Below are 24,224 nucleotides of genomic sequence, written 5' to 3' on the forward strand. Positions count from 1 at the left end.
ACATAAGGAGATCGTGAATACAGTATCTAATAAAGATACAATTCATGGTACTTTTAGCTAATGGGCGAAAAACACATGTTATGATACAAAGAAGTCATGTGACAACTCAATTATCTGTGCTTCATCTTCATGGTGATTTCAGAGGCACTAACAACTCTCAATATAGCAATTCATTTTACATCAGTCGTTAGATAAATGCCTCTTATCTAGTTTTTCATGCATTATGTGCTTCAACAACACGCATCCGTGCTACTTCTTCATCTTTCTTAATGTCATCATCTTGCCTTCCATCAGGCCGTCATCTTGACCTTTTCTGATCTCTTGGAGTCCAGCATGAAATTCCTTGGTCTATATACCATCTTCATTGAAGAGCCGTAGAAACTGGTACACCTGCTTAATCTCGTGTAGGGCCCCCGCGAGCACGCAGAAGTGCGGCAACACGACGTGACGTGGACTCGACTAATGTCTGAAGTAGTGCTGGAGGGAACTGACACCATGAATCCTGCAGGGCTGTCCATAAATCATTAAGGGTACGAGGGGGTGGAGATCTCTTCTGAACAGCTCGTTGCAAGGAATCCCAGATATGCTCAATATTATTCATGTCTTGGGAGTTTGGTGGACAGCGGAAGTGTTTAAACTCAGAAGAGTGTTCCTGGAGCCACTCTGTAGCAATTTTGGACGTGTGTGGTGTCGTATTGTCCTGCTCGAATTGCCCAATGCCGTCGGAATGCACAATGGACATGAAGGGATGCAGGTGATCAGACAGGATGCTTATGTACGTGTCAGCTGTCGAATCTAGACGTATCAAGGGTCCCATATCACTCCAACTGCACACGCCCCACACCATTACAGAGCCTCCATCAGCTTCAAAAGTCCCTGCTGACATGCAAGATCCATGGATTCATGAGGTTGTCTCCATACCCGTATACGTCCATCCGCTCGATACAATTTTTAACTAGTCTGACTAGACAGCGGGTTTCCAGTCATCAATACCGGAGTTGAGGGGCCCCGGCGAGGCGTAAAGCTTTGTGTCGTGCAGTCATCAAGAGTACACGAGTGGGCCTTTGGCTCCAAAAGGCCATATCAACGATGTTTCGTTGAATGGTTCACACGCTGACACTTGTTGATAGCCCAGCACTGAAATCTGCAGCAATTTGTGGAAGGGTTGTGCTTCTGTCTCGTTGAACATTTCTCTTCAGCCGTCGTTGGTCCCGTTCTTGCGGAACTTTTTTCCGGCCGAAGCGATGTCGAAGGTTTCATGTTTTACCAGATTCCTGATATTCACGGTACACTCGTGAAATTGTCGTACGGGAAAATCCCCATTTCATCGCTACCTCCGAGATGCTGTGTCCCATCGTTCTTGCGCCGACTATAACACCACGTTCAAATTCACTTAAATCTTGATAACCTGCAATCAGTAACCGATCTAACAACTGCGCTCCTCGACCGTAGCGCCGTATTTTGCCTGTTTACATATCTCTGTATTTGAATACGCATGCCTATACCTGTTTCTTTGGCGCTTCAGTGTACTTACCTGACCACGTATGCCGGCCACTTCATTTGTTCCCCACGGTCATAATTATATCTTCACTGAATATTTCCGGATCTATTTCCTGTCGCTCCTAGCGATACCCAACATTCATCTCTAAATTGCTCGATGCACGACCTCCAGTTTTTGAATGGTTTCGCATTAAAAGGTGAAAGCCGGTCCTACTGACACATTAACTGATTTTATTTAGCTCAGATGCTTCCTGTGTCAAATTATCATACTGGTTGATCCCTGGTAGAAAATACTGTTTCAAGTCTTTTGTTAATTTTTTACGATATATGTAAGCTACGACTGACTCTTGTTTCTTGTGTATGGGTAGTGTTGTTAATGCAATAATTATAAATATTCCCTCTGACCAAAGAAGTGAGGCACCCAGAAGGAGAGGATAAAAGGAAATGAAACTTCACGGATTGAAGGGTATGTGATGTTACTGCAGTGACTACAAGATCGAGTGAAATTTACAAAGAACTCGGCAGTTAACTTGACGGTGTCACATTGCTCCCCGCTCGTCATTGGGGCTCAGTTCGAAGGTTGACTCATCACTGGCGACGATTCTACTCGAGTCAATGAGATTCCAGGCCGAAGACGAGTCTGGAGGCGCTCCGGACAGTGGTAGAATACTAGCCTGACTTTCGCCAGCCACGCGGCCCAAAAAGCGAAATTAGTGGTCTGGGGTGGCATTTTTTTTCATAGCACAACGCCGTCGGTTATCGTCCGCGGCACCCTTACAGCACAGGGGTACGTCGACGATATCCTGCGCCCCGTTTTTTGCCTTTCATGGCAAACCATCCTGGGCTTACATTTCAGCAAGATAATGTCCTCCTGCTCACGGCAAGAGCTTCTACTGCATGTCTTCGTGCTTGCCAAACCCTATCATGGCCAGAAATGTTGCCGGATCTCTCCCTAGTTGAGAATCTTTGGAGTAATATGGGGGGGGGGGGGGGCTTCCAACCAGCTCGGGATTTTGTCGATCTGATGCGCCAGTTCGACAAATCTGGCACGATATCCCTCAGCAAGACATCTAACAACTATTCAATCAACGCCAAGTCGAATAATGCTTGCACAATGGCCAGAAGCAACTTGTTCAATCTGAGAAGCTCTTTCTCTTGAATAAATCATTTAATTTTTCTGAATTTGTAATCATTTTTTTGTCCGTACATGTACATCATATCCACTGATTTCCACCCCACTCGGAAAATTTCTTCGTGGTGTGCCACTGCCGTTTGGTTTTCTTTTTTGCCTTAGAATATATGTTTTCTTCAATGTCTTTTGTTGTTAATTGTAATATGAGCTTATTCCTGAGAGGCAGCAATCTTCACTCAGTTAATGATAGACAGAAATCCTGTCTGCATTTGTATAGCGCCTCTTTGACTCTTGAGCAGAAGGGGATGCTGTATTCTGTTGAATCCATTTACAATAAGCTACCACAAGAATTTAAAAATCTTAGCAGTAATGCACCCACTTTCAAATCGAAACTGTAGAATTTACCTCCTTCTATTCTGTCTGGGAGTTCCTTGAGAAATGTTAAGCAAATTATTGTGTTATGTTGTTGATTGTGTTACTCTACTGGATGTTCAATTTATCTGAAGATATTGAAATATCTCGAAAACTACACATCGGCTCCAAACAATTTATAGTTAAAATATGTTCGTCTCGGAGACAGACATCCGATGATTCCAAACCCGACCATCCACCCCACCATGGAGCGCGTGGGTGGGTGAGGGTGGGAGGGGGGTAATTGATTTGTCATTGGATTGCATTTTGAAATATATGATTTTCTACCCATTTTGTTTTTTCCGATTGCAGCGCCTTCTGTCGCGTAACCAGAAATACGCCAGACAAACCTTATGTATTTTTTTCCGTAAACTCCGAATGGGGTTTCCATTTCAGATTTCCAAGTTGCCTCCCACCCCCACAAACGGTGTGCGATGAGCGGTTGAATTTGATGTCACTGGGTGTCCACTTTTCGAGACGAACAAATTTTAATTGTACATTTTTCTATCTAATGCGTTGTTTTGGAGATATTTAAATGTCTTCATATAAAATGAACACCCTGTATACTCAACAGCTTGCTATCTGTATACGATTCCTGTATACTTTATTTTATATGTTATTACCATTTCTGATGTTAATTTCATCTACTGACCCGTCCCATGACCATGGAGATTTACCTCTTAATTTGGTCCTACGTACATAGACGTGTAAAATGAAATAATCAGTTCGTGTCTTACCATCGTAAAGTTGGAGACACACACCAAGAGACGAGTCACGTAGTCTGGTCACGCAAGTCTGTCAGCACGCGTGTATTCACAACGCAGATGAGATACAGTAGGTAGCTCGGTCACATAGGCACATTGTGAGCGAGGTAGATACTAGAGCACAGCACAAGACGAAGTGAGCTCATGTTGGCGAGGAGGCTGCTTTCATTTCGTGCATGTCGTTAATGGTCAAGCCCAAGTGTATACAGCAGACTGTCGACCGCACCGTCTGAGGACGTAGACACTTTGCGTTCTGGGAAATCTTTTTGCTCGGTCGTAGCAACTCGACAGTTAAACAAGATTCGGGTTCACGGGGTCAACATTCTCTAGGGTAGATCTTTAGTGTTGCGTAAGATGACGTTTCCACATGCATAAACCGCCACACGAGCCGACCACAAGTGTGTGACAAATGGACGTCACGTCTCTTCTGCAGAGCCATATAGGTTGATCGAAGCTATACTGCGGACAGATTGCAGTCGTCAGGAGCCCGTTTCTGCCAGGGCTGTATGGAGACAAATACGAAGAATAGGCGTCAGCAGCCCACGGCCAACTTGTGTCCCAGTGTCTTGCCATGGCTTTTGCCCATTCAGAATGAATCAAGAACAGTCACGGTCCTAAACTGCTACCTTGAGGAACCCATATATTAATGCAGTTTTGATCTGGTAAATGTTTCATTCAAAATTACACTTCATTTAAGAACCGTACTATATCTACCATCTGTAGAATGTATTCAACATGTAATTGGTGCCAATCGTTCGGTACTCCTCTTACTTGCAATGGTTCTAGTTTCGGTTTAATCCATGATGGATACGAGATAGTGGTTGTTAAACTCAGTGTTAAAATCTAGGCTCCCAGCGATAACACTGACATTGAGGTATTTTGAAGGAGTGTGCCCTCAGTTTGGATACTGTGGCGCAGCAGTTGTTAAAATATGTGATTTAACTATCAGAACATACTTCGGGACAACATTACCCTGTTATTAAGTTCTTGTACAGGGTGTTTGACTGTTATAGACAGGAATGAAATGGAAGAGTAGATGGCATGTTGCGTCAGACTGGTCTTGGTGTGACCTGCGTGGGTTTATTTTGATTTTTGGTCAGCCTTTATACCAGGGATGAGAGGCAGTATATCACCTTGGCTAGAAGCGATTACGTTACAGAAGCTTGGTAATTCTCGTGGAGTTGGCAGGATGGTTTCCTGAAGTAGCAAGTTATTACTCTTCCTTTAGTCAATGTATTGTTCTAATGAACACGTTTGCTTAGTGATGCTCTCAATAATCGTTAGAAAGGTTCTCTAACACAGACGAGTGTTTGTACTGTCGCTCAGTCTGCTAACTACTGACCACTTGGCCTAACTAATCATTCAGCAGCGCTGTGAACTAATTCACTAGTACTCAAGGGCCACTTGGCCTACCGAACATGAAACGAGTACCAAGTCGTGAATTGTTCCTGCTATTCTCTCTATTTCCTCTATTCATTCTCTTTGAAACAGGGACAGGCAGTTTCTGTTCAGCACCTGGGACGTTAACAGTGTTGTAATACTGACGTGACTGCACTTGTATGACATGTCTGGGAGAGCATTGGTTTGACGACCCATTTTTATCAGAATTAGTTGCTCGTTTCATTGTCCTCTACTTGCATCTTTCTTTTGTACCTGTAATAGCCCTACATCCTGTATATTTTTATATTTAAAAATGTTTTAATGTTAAGTCACACTCCGCTATCCAAAATTAAAGCAACAAACCGCTATTTCCCCGTCCTGTTTCTAATTCACGATGTAATAGTACTGTCAACAGATATCCTTACGATCGTGTTCTGCACGGAAGATGGCATTTCGGTCAACGGAAAATAATGCCAACGATGACGTCAGGACACCTATCAAACGGAGCAGTGTTTGCTTGGTAGTCCCACATGCACGATTTCTGGGTATATAGTCACAGGTAGTGCAGCACGGCGCACAGAAGACGCCTACCAGACTCTCTGCGGTGGAGGGCCATCGGAATGATGGAAGCTGGACAGTCGCAAACTCATGTGGCCCAATGGCCTGACGTAAATTGTTGTTCCTCGCATGTGTGGAGAGTTTATAGAGCCGAAACTGTATCACCAAGACCAAGACAAGGACGACCCCGTGTGACATCAGAAAGTGAGGATTTGTTATTTGGCTGTAAGTTCACAACGGTACCGCCTTAGTACTGCGCAGCAACCGGCATCTGACCTCGCTGCATCCATTGGACGTGTTGTATCGAGGCAAACGGTGTAGAGATGGTTTCGACAGTGTAGTCCTTACTGCCGTAGACCTGCTGCATGGGTGCCTCTGAGGCGTATTCACAAAAGGGAACGTCTGGAGCGAAGTCATCAATATGCCACCTAGACAGTCGAGCAGTGGGGCAATGTTATTTTCGCATATGAGTCCCGATTTGGTCTGGAGAGTGGTTCTCGGAGGATTAGCATCTGAAGGGAATGTGGAATACCATTTTAAGACCCGAATATTGCGGAAGGAGGCCGATATCGGGGAGGATCACTAATGGTGTTGTAACGTGCGCGCGGGGCCCACAATACTCATAACAGCCTGTACTATGGTAAGTGAGCGGGGTTCACCTTACGAGACAGGATTTTTGTATAGATATTGACCGCGTGTACCTGAATGGTGGCAAATCAGACTTACACCCACTCTGTAATAACAATAATACGTCAAATAAGTCCGAAATGCAACTACACGTCAGGACGGACGAAAAGCAACACAGCAGATGCTACCAATTTGTTAGTAATACGGTCGCCAGCCTAATTAGGCATTAACTGAGTTTCTTCCCTGTACAAGTTGGCTGATATTCGTGCAAAGCAACAAGTAGTAACACTGCATAATATAGTAGAATTTTAGAACCAGAAAATCTATTGAACTGATAGTTTCACGTTCTGTACTGATATGAAAAAACCATAAATACATAACACTACACTATAATGTATACTACAAAACTTCGTACAGTCTATTGATCTGATTAAAATCGGGCATAGGTTACCCTAGAAATAGCACTTTCGAGTCACACATACAATGTCAATTTTGATAAAGATAAAACACTGATAAATTTTGACTTGTATATGGACTTTAACTTTTGATAGTCAAACCAATTTAGAACACTTCAGAATTCAAATAAATAAAAAAAAGGGGGGGGGGGGGGGGGACCCTGAAACTGTTATGATCACTGTATTAAAAAACTTGATTACTTAAATCATTATGCGCTAAAGATTTCCAATATATGAGTTACTACTCTTTTTATCTTATTTCCTACTCATTCAAATACCTTTATATCTGTCTCGAAATAATTAAACTTCATTACTAAATCAATATTAAAGTTATCTTCCAACTCTGTCAGACCTTCGTTATTCATTTACTGGTTCATTAACAAAACAGTTCTTTAAACACCACTCTAACATAGCTAGGTCTGCAGGTAATTATTATTAACACAAACTTTAAAGCCGCCCGAAGTGGCCGTGCGGTTAAAGGCGCTGCAGTCTGGAACCGCAAAACCGCTACGGTCGCAGGTTCGAATCGTGCCTCGTGCATGGATGTTTGTGATGTCCTTAGGTTAGTTAGGTTTAACTAGTTCTAAGTTCTAGGGGACTAATGACCTCAGCAGTTGAGTCCCATAGTGCCCAGAGCCATTTTTCAACAAACTTTAATTTTTCATCTCGGGACACTCGGATTGCACAACATTTGGAAAGGACGCTGTCTAGGTTAGTTGTGAGGATAATTAAATGATAGGAAAGTTCTGGTAAAATTTAAGTTGTTATTAAGTTGTTATTGAACAGTATGGAACAAAAGTAACACTGGTCCATACGAATACAGTACTAAAAGTTTCAACCTGTTTGTATCGATGCGGCGGTTGGCAGGCGGCGAGATGGCGAGGCACAGAGCACACATACAACCACAGCTATGGCTCTTGACGTACCGGCACTTTATTTCTTCATAGCGTCGCAATACTTTTCCGTTTAGTGCCTATGTAATTTTGCCATGCTGTATGGGCGTTGGAACGGCATACCCGAGGCTCAATGAAACTACGTCTTCCAGGAGAGCCTCCTCGCTCCAGAACGTGTTGCTCAGACCAATGCCAAACTCCAACTACTACTGCTGAGCCCGTTGTGCCGTGCAGCGCCCGTGCGCATTTTCCCGCGCTCGCCTGTCATCCACCTTTTACCGCTCCCCTTCAGACAGGGTATTCACCCGAGGTTTTGCATTCTACATATCCTAACACATTGCCTACGTATGGACCAGACGCACAGTTACAATATCAAAAACATGTTACAACAGTTTCAAAATTTGTTACCTTTCAATTCTATTACAATATTGCTTGACATTTGACATAAACATTAATATTAACATTGAAATTTGTTTACAGTTTTCTTAACACAATGGCATGAAACAAGAAAACAAATGAAATCAGAACATCAATTACTCAAGTTTAACGAAAAATCAGAGAAAAAAAATAGTATTTATATGTACAATAGTACAACGTCGTTGTTGTTACAGTGTGAGCAGTGATCATATTGATCACGAACATCTCTTTGTGAAATGGTACGGATGAATCGGAAAGGTTTAACTGCTGTCAGGTATCGAGAGAGGCCCTGGGACCTCACGTACGGTGCTGGGCACCCAGACTTCATACTGATGGACGATAATACTCGACCTCATACAGCACGAGTGGTTGATGTGCTCTTGGAAACGGAAGATACCGCACGGATGGCATGGCCTGCTCGCTCTCCCGGTTTGAATCCCATAGAGCATGTTTGGGATGAACGGAAGACATGTTGCATCACGTCAGCATTCACCAACCACTATCCAAGAGTTTCGAGCAGCTCCGCAGGAAGAAAGGGTGCTATTGCCTCTAATTGACATTCATGAAGTTATTCACCCCAAGGCTGTATTGTTGCCTGAGATGGTCACACCCCATAGTGAGCACATTAACCAGTTGTCGCAATGTGTGCGCAAATCTGTTAAGTTGGAAAAAACGAAGAACATTTTCGTCTACTGTTATGTATGTTGCAGTTGTTTACGTTCTGTATTCTTTATGTTGCTTCTACTTTGCTATTGCCTGCTTATACTGTTTTGTGGCAAAATAAACGCAACCTTGCAAAATTTCCGTTTGTTGCTTTAATTTTGGACACCAGTGTATTTTAATCTTTATCGCTTTTATAAGATTCTTGTAGAATAGTTCTGATGATGATGGCTTGCCCCTTCGAAACGCAACAGTTTCAGTGCTTCTGCGTTGTGAAAGGTGACTGAACCTACATTTTAGTGTTTCTTTTAGTTTCTCCAGTAGACTTTTATGGACGCCTTGGACAGATCTAGAAATATGCGGTGTTCGTCCTGCTTACGGTGCTGTTTGCGGTGTGCAGGGCAGCGACTCCGTGTCGAGCGCGGAGGTGTCTCGGCGGCGGGCGTCGGGCCCAGCGGCCACGGGAGCGCCGCCGTCGGCCGACGCCATCCTGGCCATGTTCCGCACATTCGCGCGCGCGCCCACACCCTCCACGGCCTCCAGCCCGCAAGACGACGACGACGACGCCTCCTCCACCACCTCGTCCGTGCCCTCCTCCAGCCTCACGGTAAGAGCGCGCGCAGCCAAGTGGCACAGTGCTTCTGTTTAAGCTTAGCTTGGATCGTAACACATTTGTGGTGTCCACATGAAACCTCCCTGACTGTCAAATGCAATTTAAAAAAAAAAATACTGCAATAGCAAATTAATCTTTGCGGCATCATATAAAGTACCTCAAAAACATTGAGCGGAAGGTACTACAGGTCAGTATGGTCTCCTTTTGTAACATGTAAAATGTCTAGACTATACTCTGCCTCTACCCATGTGCGCGGAGGCACGCCCGGGGTGATGTAGGCCGCTGCATACACAATTTCAGAGATCGCGAAGGGCACATACAGGCGAGGCACATACAATGTCTTTCACATAACCCCACATGAAGAATTCCAGAGGGGTAGGTGCAGAGAGAGAGAGGTGACAACTTGGTTGGTCCATCACATCCTATCCGTCGCTGTGCAGATGTTCGCTCCAGGAAGTCACCAACAAGTAGACTGCAGTGCGGTGGTATACCATTCTCTTGCAAGATCACATTTGGCTGAAGAGGGAGAAACTGAGGGACATGAAATTGCACTATCGTGTCCAGACCACCGGAAAAATGCTTCTATCGGCAGCTATAGGCGAATATGCTCCTGTTTAAAAGGCTCTGAGTGAAAAGTGGGTTTGGAACTGCGTGACCACTACGGTCGCAGGTTCGAATCCTGCCTCGGGCATGGATGTGTGTGATGTCCTTAGGTTAGTTAGGTTTAAGTAGTTCTAAGTTCTAGGGGACTGATGACCACAGCAGTTAAGTCCCATAGTGCTCAGAACCATTTGAAGTGGAAAGTGGGTTGTCAACTGCCTCATTCTGCCTTCCTCTGAATCTTCACAAATTTTTCCAAAAATTTTGGCATGCGAACACATCTGCGTTGTTTTTAACATGCAATTCGTCTCTCACTCCAACAAGCTTCCCTACCTGTACTCGCTCATACCCAATAATCCACCGTTGCAAGTCGCTCATACCCATCCACTTGCCCATTCTCACTCACTCCTTCAGCCCAACTCACTGTCATTATCTCTTAGTGTCTCTCTAATTTTCACCGTCTCCTATCTGACGCCGGCCAGGTGTGGCCGAGCGGTTCTAGGACCTTCAGCCTGGGATCGCGCGACCGCTACGGTCGCAGATTCGAATCCTACCTCGGGCATGGGTGTGTGTGATGTCCTTAGGTTAGTTAGGTTTAAGCAGTTCTAAGTTCTAGGGGACTGATGACCTCAGATGTTGTCCCATAGTGCTCAGAGCAGCCGGCCGCGGTGGTCGAGCGGTTCTAGGCGCTGCAGTCCGGAACCGCGTAACTGCTACGGTCGCAGGTTCGAATCCTGCCTCGGGCATGAATGTGTGTGACGTCCTTAGGTTAGTTAGATTTAAGTAGTTCTAAGTTCTAGGGGACAGATGACCTCAGATGTTAAGTCCCACAGTTCTCAGAGCCATTTGAACCATTTTCCTATCTGACAGCCACAGCCTCCTTCGTTATGTCCTACTACTGCAGTCTCCTCTCACTGTCATTTTCTCCCTCTCGCTCTCTCTTACTGCTACTATCTCATTCATTTGTTCCACTGACACTGCCTCTGTTCACTGTCACTATCTCTCTCTCTTCCTCATCTACGTTGTCACTATCTCTCTCTTCCTCATCTACATTGTCACAGACTCTCGCCCACTTCCACTTTCTCCTTCTCTTTATTCCTCTCCCACTTTCACTGTCTCCTTCACCCTTTTCCCAGCACTTTTCTGTCACTGTCAACTCCGTTCCACTGCCATTGCGTGCCTCTCTTTCTCTCACACTGTCATTGTCTCCTTCTTCTTTCTATGCGACAACCACTGTCTACCATCTGCCACTGCCTGTGTTCACTATCTCTCTCTTCCTCATTTCCATTGTCACAGACTCTCGCCCACTTCCACTTTCTCCTTCTCTTTATTCCTCTCCCACTTTCACTGTCTCCTTCACCCTTTTCCCAGCACTTTTCTGTCACTGTCAACTCTGTTCCACTGCCACTGACTACCTCTCTTTCTCTCACACTGCCATTGTCTCCTTCCTCTTTATATACGACAACCACTGTCTACTATCTTCGAGTGTTTATTACTTTTCCATCTCTTTTCTGATGCCACTATCTCCTCCTCTTTCTGCACAAAAAAGCTCGAATATGTTCGCCTGCCAAAATTTTTGAGAAAATTTTTAAAGACGCTGTGGAAGGTAGAATGACGCAGGTAGTACTCCAATTTTCAGTCAGAGCCTTTTTTGCGCTTCGATGGGATCATTTTTCCGTTGATTCCCTTCTTTTCCTTGCCACAGCAGGGTATGTCACTCATATGAAAAGAGATTTATGGATCAGTAAAATTTTGATCGTTTACTTATGTGAAACTGAAATAATGTAAGACTAATTTTACACGTCAGACCGGTAATTTACGTGCACGGAAATTTGAATGTGTTTCATTATTACAACATGGAGTCCCAGAACCCTTCTCATGGTAACGGAGACATTTTACAGCATATTTCTCCTTGCTAAGTCACTACGTTTTCGCCTCACTGAATTGTACGTGCGTGTATAAGAAGGATGAATTTGAACCTCTGTATCTCGAAAACCGACAAAGATACCAAGAAAATTTTCACTGATGTTCGGTATCAGGATCTTAGGAATACTGCATAAAAATTTCAGCCATTTACTGTGCATAGCCGTCTTGGAAACACCAGCTCGGCTTTGGTACGAAAAAACGGTAAAAACGCATTTTTGGGGGTGTCTAAAGAAGCGGCGATGAGTTAATGGTGCCTCCATAAGCACCCTACGGTCCACTCTAGACCACATCAAATGCAAAAAGAACCAACCGATTTTCTCCATTTACCTAAGCAAGAGGAAATGTGTAATATTCATACTTGGACCCTGTCATGTAGCATAGTGACACTAAGGCGATCCTCCTGTTGAATATACAAATGGTCCCTAGGGCTATCTAAAACACTTGACCCTACCTTCCCATCACCGACAGAAACAGAGGTATGGGCCCCGGAAGAATCTTGGTTTTGTGCGCCTCGTTACGGAACACATTAGGTAGGGCATGGTGTCGCATGCGTACTGCTAAATTCTTCCTGTTACTGTTTACTCGGTGAAGAATAGTGATCCATGAAGGTAAGGAATGAGGAGGTTCTACGCAGAATCGGAGAGGAAAGGAATATGTGGAAAACACTGGTAAGGAGAAGGGACAGGATGATAGGACATCTGCTAAGACATGAGGAAATGACTTCCATGGTACTAGAGGGAACTGTAGAGGGCAAAAACTGTAGAGGAAGACAGAGATTGGAATACGTCAAGCAAATAATTGAGGACGTAGGTTGCAAGTGCTACTCTGAGATGAAGAAGTTAGCACAGGAAAGGAATTCGTGGCGGGCCGCATCAAACCAGTCAGTAGACTGATGACCAAAAAAAAAAAAAAGTGAGACATCAAGGCAATGGAAGTATGCGTCGTCATCTCCCCCTAATAGTTCAAAGCTGTGCCCTGAGCAGGGCCGGCCTCTGTGACCGAGCGGTTCTAGGCGGTTCAGTCCGGAACCGCGCGACTGCTACGGTCGCAGGTTCGAATCCTGCCTCGGGCATGGATGTGTGTGATGTCCTTGGTTAGGTTTAAGCAGTTCTAAGTTCTAGGGGACTGATGACCGCAGCTGTTAAGTCCCATAGTGCTCAGAGCCATTTGAACCCTGAGCAGGAAGGTGATGTGTGCCGTCGTTTTCGGCGCATGCGAGCATATTCATTGAATTCCTCGAGGACTGAAAGACCATTAACAGTGACCTGTACTGTGAGACACTCCGTAGCCTACGCAAGTCCATCAAGAGCAAACGGCCTGGATACTCACGGAGAGAATGATTCTGCCCCACGGTAACACGCGTCCATACGTCTCTAAGGTCACACAAAGTATAATGGCCAGCTTCAAGTGGGACCAGCTTGAGCATCCGCCATACAGCCCCGAAATGTCGTCCTGCGGCGTCCATGTATTTGGTCCCATAAAAAAAACATCTCAAAGGGAAGCGCTTCAACTCGGAGGACGAGCTGAAGGACACAGCGGAGGAATGACTCCTGTCACAGCCACAGGGATTCTGGCAACAGGGAATCGGGCTTGTGAAACAATGGGATAGTTTTTCCCAGCCATCTGACGGTTAAATTTGAAAAACACTTCAATTATATCCACAGTGATGTTTGTTACCTTTCCTTTTGAACACCCCTCATACTAATCTCGTTCAGTCTGCAGTTGCAGGGTGTAGGGGTGTTTTATTAAACCTAAATATGATGGCATGGTCTTTCCCTGATCCTCCTAAATGGGTGGTGATCGGACCCGACTAGTTTGGTTTTAGGGGCGAGAAATTTCCCAGTGATGGTCGATTACAGAAGCTCTTCTAGTAGGAGCAGGAAATGGCCAATGAAAATGCATACATTCTGGTCCTGATTCTGACTGGCTGGAAGGCCCGAATGTTAAATAATTTCGTGGAGCTGTTTGGAGCTCGATAAATCGATGAGTCTAGCGACAGCCCTCATTGATGTCCATCCCTTACAAGTAGTAACTAGTGTTCCTACATCAAAATCGAATCCCCATGTGGAAGGAACCCAACAGAAATTTATAACATTTTGAAAGAGAGGTGTGGGAATAGTGTAGTGGATCATAGCACAGTATCACAGTGGTCTGCTCGTTTCTGTGAAGATTGGGTAAGCACTGAGCACAACCCAACAAGTGGAAGGCCATCAACGGCCACATACTGCACATCTCAGTTTATTGGTAATGACATTTTGAGAGAGGTTCGACGAAAAACATGTGAGAAAAATTGCATATGACGCCAAAATGTCTGTAAAGTCACTTTACAGAAAAGTTAAAGATGAGAGAAGTTGCTGTCAGATGGGTTTCGCACGATCTGAGTGCAAGCCAGGAAGCAGGTTGCTAAATAATCGCAGAAGAATTACTTAAACGTTATCGAACCGATGGAGAACAGTTCCTGAAAAAGATTTTATCACTTGATGAAACTTGGATACGAGATTTTGAGCAGGAACTGAAGTCTCACTCGGCACAGTGGAAAAGTTCCGGATCTCTAGTCCCGTTAAAATTCCTCCGCCAACAATCAAAGGTGAAACTGATGATGGTCTTTACATATGAATGAATGGAATTACAGCTGCAAACAGAGTGCCCCAGGGGACGTCTGTAACAGGCGTGCACTACAAGCTGTTCCTGCAAAATGTTTTGCATCCGAAGATTCGTCAAAGAAGCTGCTTGCAGCTGGTGTCCTCATTTTGCGCGATAATATTCGTTGGCTTGGTGAGTAAAGGGACCAAACTACAGGGTCATCACTCATTGAAAGCGCACAATACTCTACCAGTAAGAGAAACGCTCGTCAGTTATGGATGAGAAATACTTCCCCACCCACCTGATATGAGGCCAACAGACTGAGCTGTTTCTCAGACTGAAGCAATAACTCCCTGGAAAACGGTTTGATACAATTGATAAAGCATCCAGTGAGGTGAGCCGAGTAAATCATAGAGCTCAAAAATGAAGGTACCCTTGACGAAGTGCAGAAGTTGGAAAACAGTTGGGAAGCTGTCTTCATTTTTTTCAGCGTAGATCGGTTCGGCAATGATGAAGTGGAATATCTACCAACCTTGCACCTCCGTGAGCTGCTAGGGAACCAACTACGGAAAACTTGTGTGTTCTTGTTTTTCTAGTACCTTCCAGATCCTCGAGGATCTTCTCTTTGTAAAGCCGATCTCACACGACTCGTGAATTGGATCGTTAAAGTGTTGTATAACAAGCTTCTGACGTCAGGGCTTGGAAAACGCACGTTGCCGAGTCTTTTCGAAGGTACAGAACAATAGTAACCAGGTCAGATATTCTGAACGCGCATTCGAAAGTGAACCAATGACCGAGCGAGGTGGTGCAGTGGTTAGCACACTGGATTCACATTTGGGAGGACGACGGTTCCGACCCGCGATGGCCATCCTGATTTAGGTTTTCCGTTGTTTCCCGAAATCGCTCTAGGTAAATGCCGGGTGGTTCCTTCGAAAGGGAACGGCTGATTACCATCCTTATTCTTGACACAACTTGACACAATCCGAGCTTACTGACCTTGATGCCTACGGGATGTTAAAAACAATATTCTTTCCTTCCTTTTCTTCTGTGAACCAATGAGCGGCCATCACCTGCCCATGCAGGTCGCTTCTCAGCTCAAACAAGGAGCGTGCCACGGCTCTTGGACATGGCAAGAATTACGCTGATGAACCAATACATTATGACCACTGCCTATCGCGAGACTGGACGTCGCTTGGTTGCTTTGTGTGCACTTAACGCGGTAAGAAAAATAAGAGGGGCAGTCAAATGAAAAGTGAACATACACTACAATGGAACCATGGAGTGGTTCCATTTAAAAGTAATCACCACTCATGTTAAGATATTTATCCCACCCGGAGACGAGACTATTAATTCCTGATCCGTAGAACGCAATCAGCCGCTGACGGATCCACAACCGTACCCAATCTTGAACTTCCAGCTTCGACTGAAACCGACGTCCACCCTTGTCTTTCTTCAGATCGCCAGAAATGTGAAAATAACGTGCTAAAAGATCGGGGCTGTATGGAGGATGTTGCAGTGTTTCCCAGCCAAACCGCTGAAGCGTAGCCTTCCTCCGATTGGCAGTGTTGGGACGGATATTATCTAGCGACAGAATCATTCTGTGCCGGGTAAGTCGACGAGCAGAGTGTCCCCGCAGTCGAAGAAGAAGGTAATCGATACCTTATCGGAACTTGAATGAAGAGCTTTGGATTTCTTTGGCATGGGAGATGTAGGATGTTTCCACTGTTGCCTTTGCCGTTAGCCCTCGGGCTGTCAGAATGCTGTCGTAAAGGGCACAGTTCGTAGTAATAGACGGGAAGTTATCCAGTAAAACAGAAATAATATCCGGCGTTCTCCATGGACGTGTTATACGCCATTTATTGTTCATGATCTACATTAACGACATAGGAGAAAATCTCAGTAGCCATGCTAGATTGTTTGCAGATGACGCTGTCATTTACCGTCTTGTAAAATCATCAGATGACCAAAACGACTTTCAAAATGATTTAGATAAGATATTTGTATGGTGCGAAAAGTGACAATTGAACCTGAATAAAGAAAAGTGCGAAGTTATTCACATGAGTACTAAAAGAAATCCTCAAAATTTCGATTACGCGATAAGTCACACAAATCTGAAGGCTGTAAATTGAACTAAAAACTTAGGGATTACAAATACCCTGAATTGGAACGATCACATAGACATTGTGGGTAGAGCCAACCAAAGACTGCGATACATTGGCAGAACACTTAGAAGGTGCAACAAGTCTACTAAAGAGACTGCTTACACTACGCTTGTCCGCCATATTCTGCAGTATTGCTGTGCGGTGTGGGATCCGTATCAGATGGGATTGACGGAGGACATCGAAAAAGTACAAAGAAGGGCAGCTCGTTCTGTATTATCGCGAAGTAGGGGAGATAGTGCCACAAACATGATACGTGAATTGGAGTGGCAATCATTAAAACAAAGGCGTTTTTCGTTGCAACGGGATCTTCTCATAAAATTTCAATTACCAGTTTTCTTCTCCGACTGCGAAAACATTCTGTTGGCACCCACCTACGTAGGGAGAAATGATCATCACGACAAAATAAGAGAAATCAGGGCTCGCACAGAAAAATTTAAGTTCTCGTTTTCCCCGCGCGCCTTTCTAGAGTGGAACGGTGGAGAGACAGCTTGAAGGTGGTTCATTGAACCATCTGTGAGGCACTAATTGTGAATAGCAGAGTAATCACGTAGATGTAGATGTAGACGGAATCATCCTGGTGTACGATAACGCCCGCTCCCACACTGCCAGTCAGACGAAGGCAATACTACACTTCAGCGATTTGGTTGGGAAACACTGTAACATCCTCCGTACAGCCCGGGTCTTTCACCGTGTGAGTTTCACGAATTTGGCAACCCGAAGAAAGGAATGCGTGAACGTCTGTTTCAGACTGACGAAGAAATGCAAGAGTGGGTGCGGTTGTGGGTACGACAGCGACCAAACTCATTCTACGAAACAAAAATTGGTCGACTCGTCTCCCAGTGGGATAAACGTCTTAACGCATGCGGTGATTACTTCTGAATGGAACGATTCCACGGTCACGTTGTGGCTAGGTGTTCGCATAGCAGAGGCGAATGGTGAATCAGTCTAGTAGCGATATGGGTCGTACATGGTGAAATCCGCTGACATAAGCGACTCTGACAAAGCGCAGATTGTTTGGCAGGCGTCTAGGCACGAATATCAGTGAAACGTTGTCCGTGTGCCGCTGAAGAATTTCCAGAAATCGATTGAAGGCTGGTAAAAAGAGGAGTTGGCAACAAGGTGTTGGACATCTACGCCTCATCACGGAACTTAGAAGTCAGAGGGTCGTCCGCTCGGTAAAGCAGAATAAGCGGCGATAGGCGGCAGAACTGACGGCAGAATACGATTTGGTGCAGGCACAAGTGTTTCGTAGAGCATAGTTCAGCGCACATTGTTGAATAGGGAACACCGGAGCAGACGACTGCGATGTGTTCCAATTTTCGCCCAAAGACATTTGCAAGACGACAACCATCTTCACGAACAGTTCTACGACGTTTGCAGCAGCATGGACTATCAGCTCTGAGACCACGGCTGTGGTTACCCTTGACGCTGCATCACAGACATGAGCGCCTGCGATGGTGTACTCAACGACGAATCTGGGTGCACGAATGGCAAAACATCATTTCTTCGGATGAATCCAGGTTCTATTTACAGCATCATGATGGTCGCATTCGTGTTTGGCGACATGGTGGTGAACGCACATTGGAAGCCATACTGGCGTATCACCCGGCGTGATGGAATGGGGTGCCATTGGTTACACGTCTCGGTCACCTCTTAATCGCATTGACGGCACTTTGAACAGTGGACGTTACATTTCAGATGTGTTACGACCCGTGGCTCTACCCTTCATTCGATCCCTGCAAAACCCGACATTTCAGCAGGATAATGCACGACCGCATTTCGCAGGTCCTGTACGGGCCTTTCTGGATACAGAAAATGTTCTACTGGTGCCCTGACCACCACATTTGTAGTGTTTACTCAAGAGCCAACACCGTGTCGCTACAGGAGGCCGAAATGCACGCGTCTAAATACACGCAGACCGGCGCGAGGTCTGGAACAGGACAATGTCTTGAGAATTGCAATAAAGTACGAAATTCTTGTAATACTTAACTTTAATCCATAATCGGTGTACATCGCTCTTGTACAGATATAATCTCCATTTTACTGTACACTGGTAATGGCGCCTTGCTAGGTCGTAGCCAATGACTTAGCTGATGGCTATGCTAACTATCGTCCCGGCAAATGAGAGCGTATTGGTCAGTGAACCTTTCCTAGCAAAGTCGGCTGTACAACTGGGGCGAGTGCTAGTAAGTCTCTCTAGACCTGCCGTGTGGTGGCGCTCGGTCTGCTATCACTGACAGTGGCGACACGCGGGTCCGGCGTATACTAATGGAACGCGGCCGATTTAAAGGCTACCACCTAGCAAGCGGTGACACCACAACATTCTCCAGATCTTTCATCAATTGAAAACGTCTGGTCAATGGTGGCCGAGCAACTGGCTCGTCACAACACGCCAGTCACTACTCTTGATGAACGGTGGTATCGTGTTGAAGGTGCATGGGCAGCTGAACCTGAACACGCCATCCAAGCTCTGTTTGACTCAATGCCCAGGCGTATCAAGGCAGTTATTACGACCAGAGGTTGTTGTTCTGGGTACTGATTTCTCAGGATCTATGCACCAAAATTGCATGAAAATGTAATCACATGTCAGTTCTAGTATAATATATTTGTCCAATGAATACCCGTCTATCACCTGCATTTCTTCTTGGTGTAGCAATTTTGATGGCCAGTAGTGTATTATGCTACGGTGGGCATTCACTTAAGACTTCCATCGGACTTGTGGTAGTAATCTAAGGCAGCCATGTCAGCTGTGGACTACGTGTACATTTTTGAGAACGACCTGCATCTCATCATGCACGATGTCTTTTGCGACAGTGAGGAATCTTCTAGCAGGATAACTGTCTGTGTCACAAGGTCAAAATAGTGCTACAGTGATTCGAAGAGCATGACAGTGAACTCATGTTGATGTCTTGACCACCAAATTCCACTGCTCTTGACCTGTGGGAACTCGTCTGGGACACTATCTGGCAATTGCTCCTCGCCAACAAGCCACAGGTCGCTATTTTACGGGGGCTGCGTGACCTTTGGTGTCGCATATCTCCCGAAAGCTACCCAGTACTTGTCGGATGCAAAGCACGCAGATTGGCTGCTGTATTGCTTTCCAAAGGTGGACCAACGAGCTAGTGGGGTCAAATCAAAAGACCTGCACACTGCACATGCGCGACCGTTACAGTGTCATGATCGAGTTGAAATTCGTGTCAGCTGTGAGCGAGACCTTAGGCGTGACGGGCATATATGTGTTTGGTGGTTCACGTAGCTGTATCATGAGTAATTCAGTTTTAAAGTGGAAGCTGAAACCGAATCAGGTCGGATTACAAGTAGTAACTAGTGTTCCTATACCAAAATCGAATCCCCATGTGGAAGGAACCCAACGGAAATTTATCACATTTTGAAAGAGATGTGTGGGAATAGTGTAGTGGATCGTAGCACAGTATCACAGTGGTCTGCTTGTTTCTGTGAAGATCGGGTAAGCACTGAGTACAACCCAACAACCCAACAAGTGGAAGGCCATCAACGGCCACATACTGTACATCTCAGTTTATTGGTAATGAGATTTTGAGAGAGGTTCGACGAAAAGCATGTGAGAAAAATTGCATATGACGCCAAAATATCTGTAAAGTCAGTTTACAGAAGAGTTAAAGATGAGAGAAGTTGCTGTCAGATGGGTTTCGCACGATCTGAGTGCAAGCCAGGAAGCAGGTTGCTAAATAATCGCAGAAGAATTACTTAAACGTTATCGAACCGATGGAGAACAGTTCTTGAAAAAGATTTTATCACTTGATGAAACTTGGATACGAGATTTTGAGCAGGAACTGAAGTCTCACTCGTCACAGTGGAAAAGTTCCGGATCTCTAGTCCCGTTGAAATTCCTCCGCCAACAATCAAAGGTGAAACTGATGATGGTCTTTACATATGAATGAATGGAATTACAGCTGCAAACAGAGTGCCCCAGGGGACGTCTGTAACAGGCGTGCACTACAAGCTGTTTCTGCACTATGTTTTGCCCCCGAAGATTCGTCATAGAAGGCCTGGCATGCTTGCAGCTGGTGTCCTCATTTTGCGCGATAATATTCGTTGGCTTGGTGAGTAAAGGGACCAAACTACAGGGTCATCACCCCCTGAAAGATAATGCAAATGGTTCAAATGGCTCTGAGCACTATGGGACTTAACATCTATGGTCATCAGTCCCCTAGAACGTAGAACTACTTAAACCTAACTAACCTAAGGACATCACACAACACCCAGTCATCACGAGGCAGAGAAAATCCCTGCCCCGCCGGGAATCGAAACCGGGAACCCGGGCGTGGGAAGCGAGAACGCTACCGCACGACCACGAGCTGCGGACAGATAATGCAAGACCGCACATTACTCTACCAGTAAGAGAAACGCTCGTCAATTATGGATGAGAAATACTTCCCCACCCACCTGATACGAGGCCAACAGACTGATCTGTTTCTCAGACTGAAGAAATATCTCCCTGGAAAACGGTTTGATACAATTGATGAAGCATCCAGTGAGGTGAGCCGAGTAAATCACAGAGCTCAAAAATGAAGGTACCCTTGACTAAGTGCAGAAGTTGGAAAAAAGTTGGGAAGCTGTCATAAGTTAGAATGGTAAGGGTATTTTATAAAATAAATTACTTTCTTCAGTTCTGCCTTACAGTGTGCCTCACTGCCCTCATTGGTTCATCAGCGTAATTCTTCCCATGTCCAAGAACCACTTGGTAGTGGTTCTAACTCGTTAATGCGGAACCGCCTTATGCTGGAAAAAATTAGTTCCAGTTTTAGCCACCAGGTGAAAATACGGCGCTGTGAATGCAAGACAGAACAGGAATGGATATGTCAGGAGAAAAGTCAAATAAGTGAGAAATGCATAATGTTGATTTTATTATTAACCGCTGCTTACACAGTTTGTTCAATATGAGCTCTAGTGGCACGCTCCTTGTTTGAGCTGAGAAGCAACCTGCATGGGCAGGTGGCGGCCGCTCATTGGTTCACAGAAGAAAAGGAAGGAAAGAATATTGTTTTTAACATCCCGTAGGCATCAAGGTCAGTAAGCTCGGATTGTGTCAAATTGTGTCAAGAATAAGGATGGTAATCAGCCGTTCCCTTTCGAAGGAACCACCCGCCATTTGCCTAGAGCGATTTCGGGAAAGAACGGAAAACCTAAATCAGGATGGCCATCGCGGGTCGGAACCGTCGTCCTCCCAAACGTGAATCCAGTGTGCTAACCACTGCACCACCTCGCTCGGTCATTGGTTCACTTTTGAATGCGCGTTCAGAATATCTGACCTGATTAATATTGTTCTGTACCTTCGAAAAGACTCGGCAACGTGCGTTTTCCAAGCCCTGACATCAGAAGCTTGTTATACAACACTTTAACGATCCAATTCACGAGTCGTGTGAGATCGGCTTTACAAAGAGAAGATCCTCGAGGATCTGGAAGGTACTAGAAAAACAAGAACACACAAGTTTTCCGTAGTTGGGTCCCTAGCAGCTCACAAAGGTGCAAGGTTGGTAGATATTCCACTTCATCATTGCGGAACCGATCTACGCTGAAAAAAAATTAGTCTCAATGCAATAAAGACTTATAGAAATATTTCCATACATAATGGATTAGGGACGAGACTTCAGCAGAACAGGTAGGTCAAACGACTGAGAAAGGCATAATGTTGATTTGATTCTTAACCGTCACATACACAATTTGTTCAGTGTGGGTACCGGAGATGTTGACGAGATGCTGCAGAGAGCCAGATTTGCACATGATGGCCGAAATTCGAACTAATTTTTTTCCAGCGTTGATCGGTTCCGCATTAACATATTAGCATATCTACCTAGTTTCGCTGCCATATAATACTTACAGCCACAATGGACTCTGTGAGTAGCTGCATCCGGTGTTTATGGTAAATCAGGTTGCACCAGCGTCAACTTCTATGATACCGGTTATTATCGCTGCAAGTTTCGACTGTTACTACTAAGAGCCATAGGAAGTTTTCAAAATTGGGTTAAATGGCTCTGAGCACTATGAGACTTAGCATCTGGGGTCATCAGTCCCCTAGAACGTAGAATTTTGAAAACTACGTAAACCTAACTAACCTAAGGACACCACCCACATCCATGCCCGAGGCAGGATTCGAACCTGCGATCGTAGCAATTGCGCGGTTCCGGACTGAAGCGCCTAGAACCGCTCGTCCACAGCGGCCGGCATAGGAAGTTTTCAGTTATAGTATTTGTGTTGACACATACAAGATGTTTCAACCCTCTTTGCATTGTGTCATAAACACTAACTGGACACTAGAACTTTATACGGAAGTTAAATGTTGCACAGAAGATCCAATTTTTCAGTAAGAATATAGTACAGCGCATCCAGTCTCTGGCGACGTGTAAACTATTGAAACAATGTCACAGTTAAACGTCTGAAACGTGACATTGTTACTTTCGATCTTCTGGTCAATATTTCATTTCATTATTTAGTTTCATAGTTTTTGAACATAATTTTTGATGGTAAATGATGCTAGGATTGAGAAGCGGGTCAGAATTCTGCGTTTTGCTCTTGACATGCCCCACTGACTCAGTGATCTTACGTCATAACCGAAGTCACCACGAAAGCTGTTATTTCCCAAGGCAGAAATAGCTTCTCCGTAACTACTCCAAGAGCACCAAAGGTATCTCGCTCTATTGTTCATTCCTTCAGTGAGATGAGATCTAATGTCTCCTCCCGAATGTATCGCGTTTCGTTTGCTGTCCTAATAACTGCGTCGTGTCTGCTACATTCCGCGACTCATCCAAGGGAAAAGGAAATGCAACACTTTTATAACCATTGTTAGCTGCGTCTGCAAATCAAATCGACTAGTAAATCTTCAATGCGGCGCATTACAATGGTTTGAAAAAGGGACGCTGACAGGAGCAGTGGAACAATTCGTGGACACAGTGCCTCTGTCGCTATTAAAACACCGGGTATTTCAAAAATATTCGTCCGATTTGAGACAATGAAAAGTTCGTCATTTATTCGCTCTAATTAGCTTACCTAAAACACATTTTATCCGAAAAAAAAACAGACAAATCATTTCGTGGAACAAGTGGATCTACTTTACGTCTGAAAGACCCTGCATATACTGTCAGGTCTGATACAAGCTTAGGCGCCGACAACATTAATGCACACTTGTGCCTGTTTTAACCATCGTAATAGAACAGAACAAATAAGTAAGGAGACAGCCAGTTTAGCGTCAGGTGCTGTGGTTGTAGTAATGACTGACGAGAGTTGGATGCCAGAGTGTAAAGGAGCCAGACAGGCTTGGCTGCTGTTTAGAGAGAGACGATAGCGCTTTGTGAAAGTATGGGTTGGAATGAAGCACGTCGAATTTCGAGCCACCAGGCTAAAAAAACGTTTACCAGGATGCACCAGAGAATGGTCCATTCAATCCTGCGTGCCTAAAAATGGACCAACGCCTCACAGACCTGCGTTTAAATTGTGTACGTACTATCTCTTATAAAAATTAATTTATATATTGAAGACATAAAGGAGGACTTGTTCCACACAAAAT

The 24,224-nt window shown here is 44.9% G+C and overlaps 1 protein-coding gene across 1 annotated transcript in view; it reads left to right on the forward strand.

Moving 5' to 3' along the window:
* LOC126474735 (uncharacterized) overlaps positions 1-24,224 on the forward strand; it is a 575,439-nt gene that overhangs the window by 468,880 nt on the left and 82,335 nt on the right. The window contains exon 24 of the mRNA XM_050102214.1: positions 9,198-9,404. Within this exon, the coding sequence (XP_049958171.1) occupies positions 9,198-9,404 (207 nt within the window). The remainder of the gene's footprint in view (positions 1-9,197; positions 9,405-24,224) is intronic.

The sequence above is a fragment of the Schistocerca serialis genome, chromosome 4 (assembly GCF_023864345.2).
Source record: "Schistocerca serialis cubense isolate TAMUIC-IGC-003099 chromosome 4, iqSchSeri2.2, whole genome shotgun sequence".
Classification (NCBI taxonomy): domain Eukaryota; kingdom Metazoa; phylum Arthropoda; class Insecta; order Orthoptera; family Acrididae; genus Schistocerca; species Schistocerca serialis.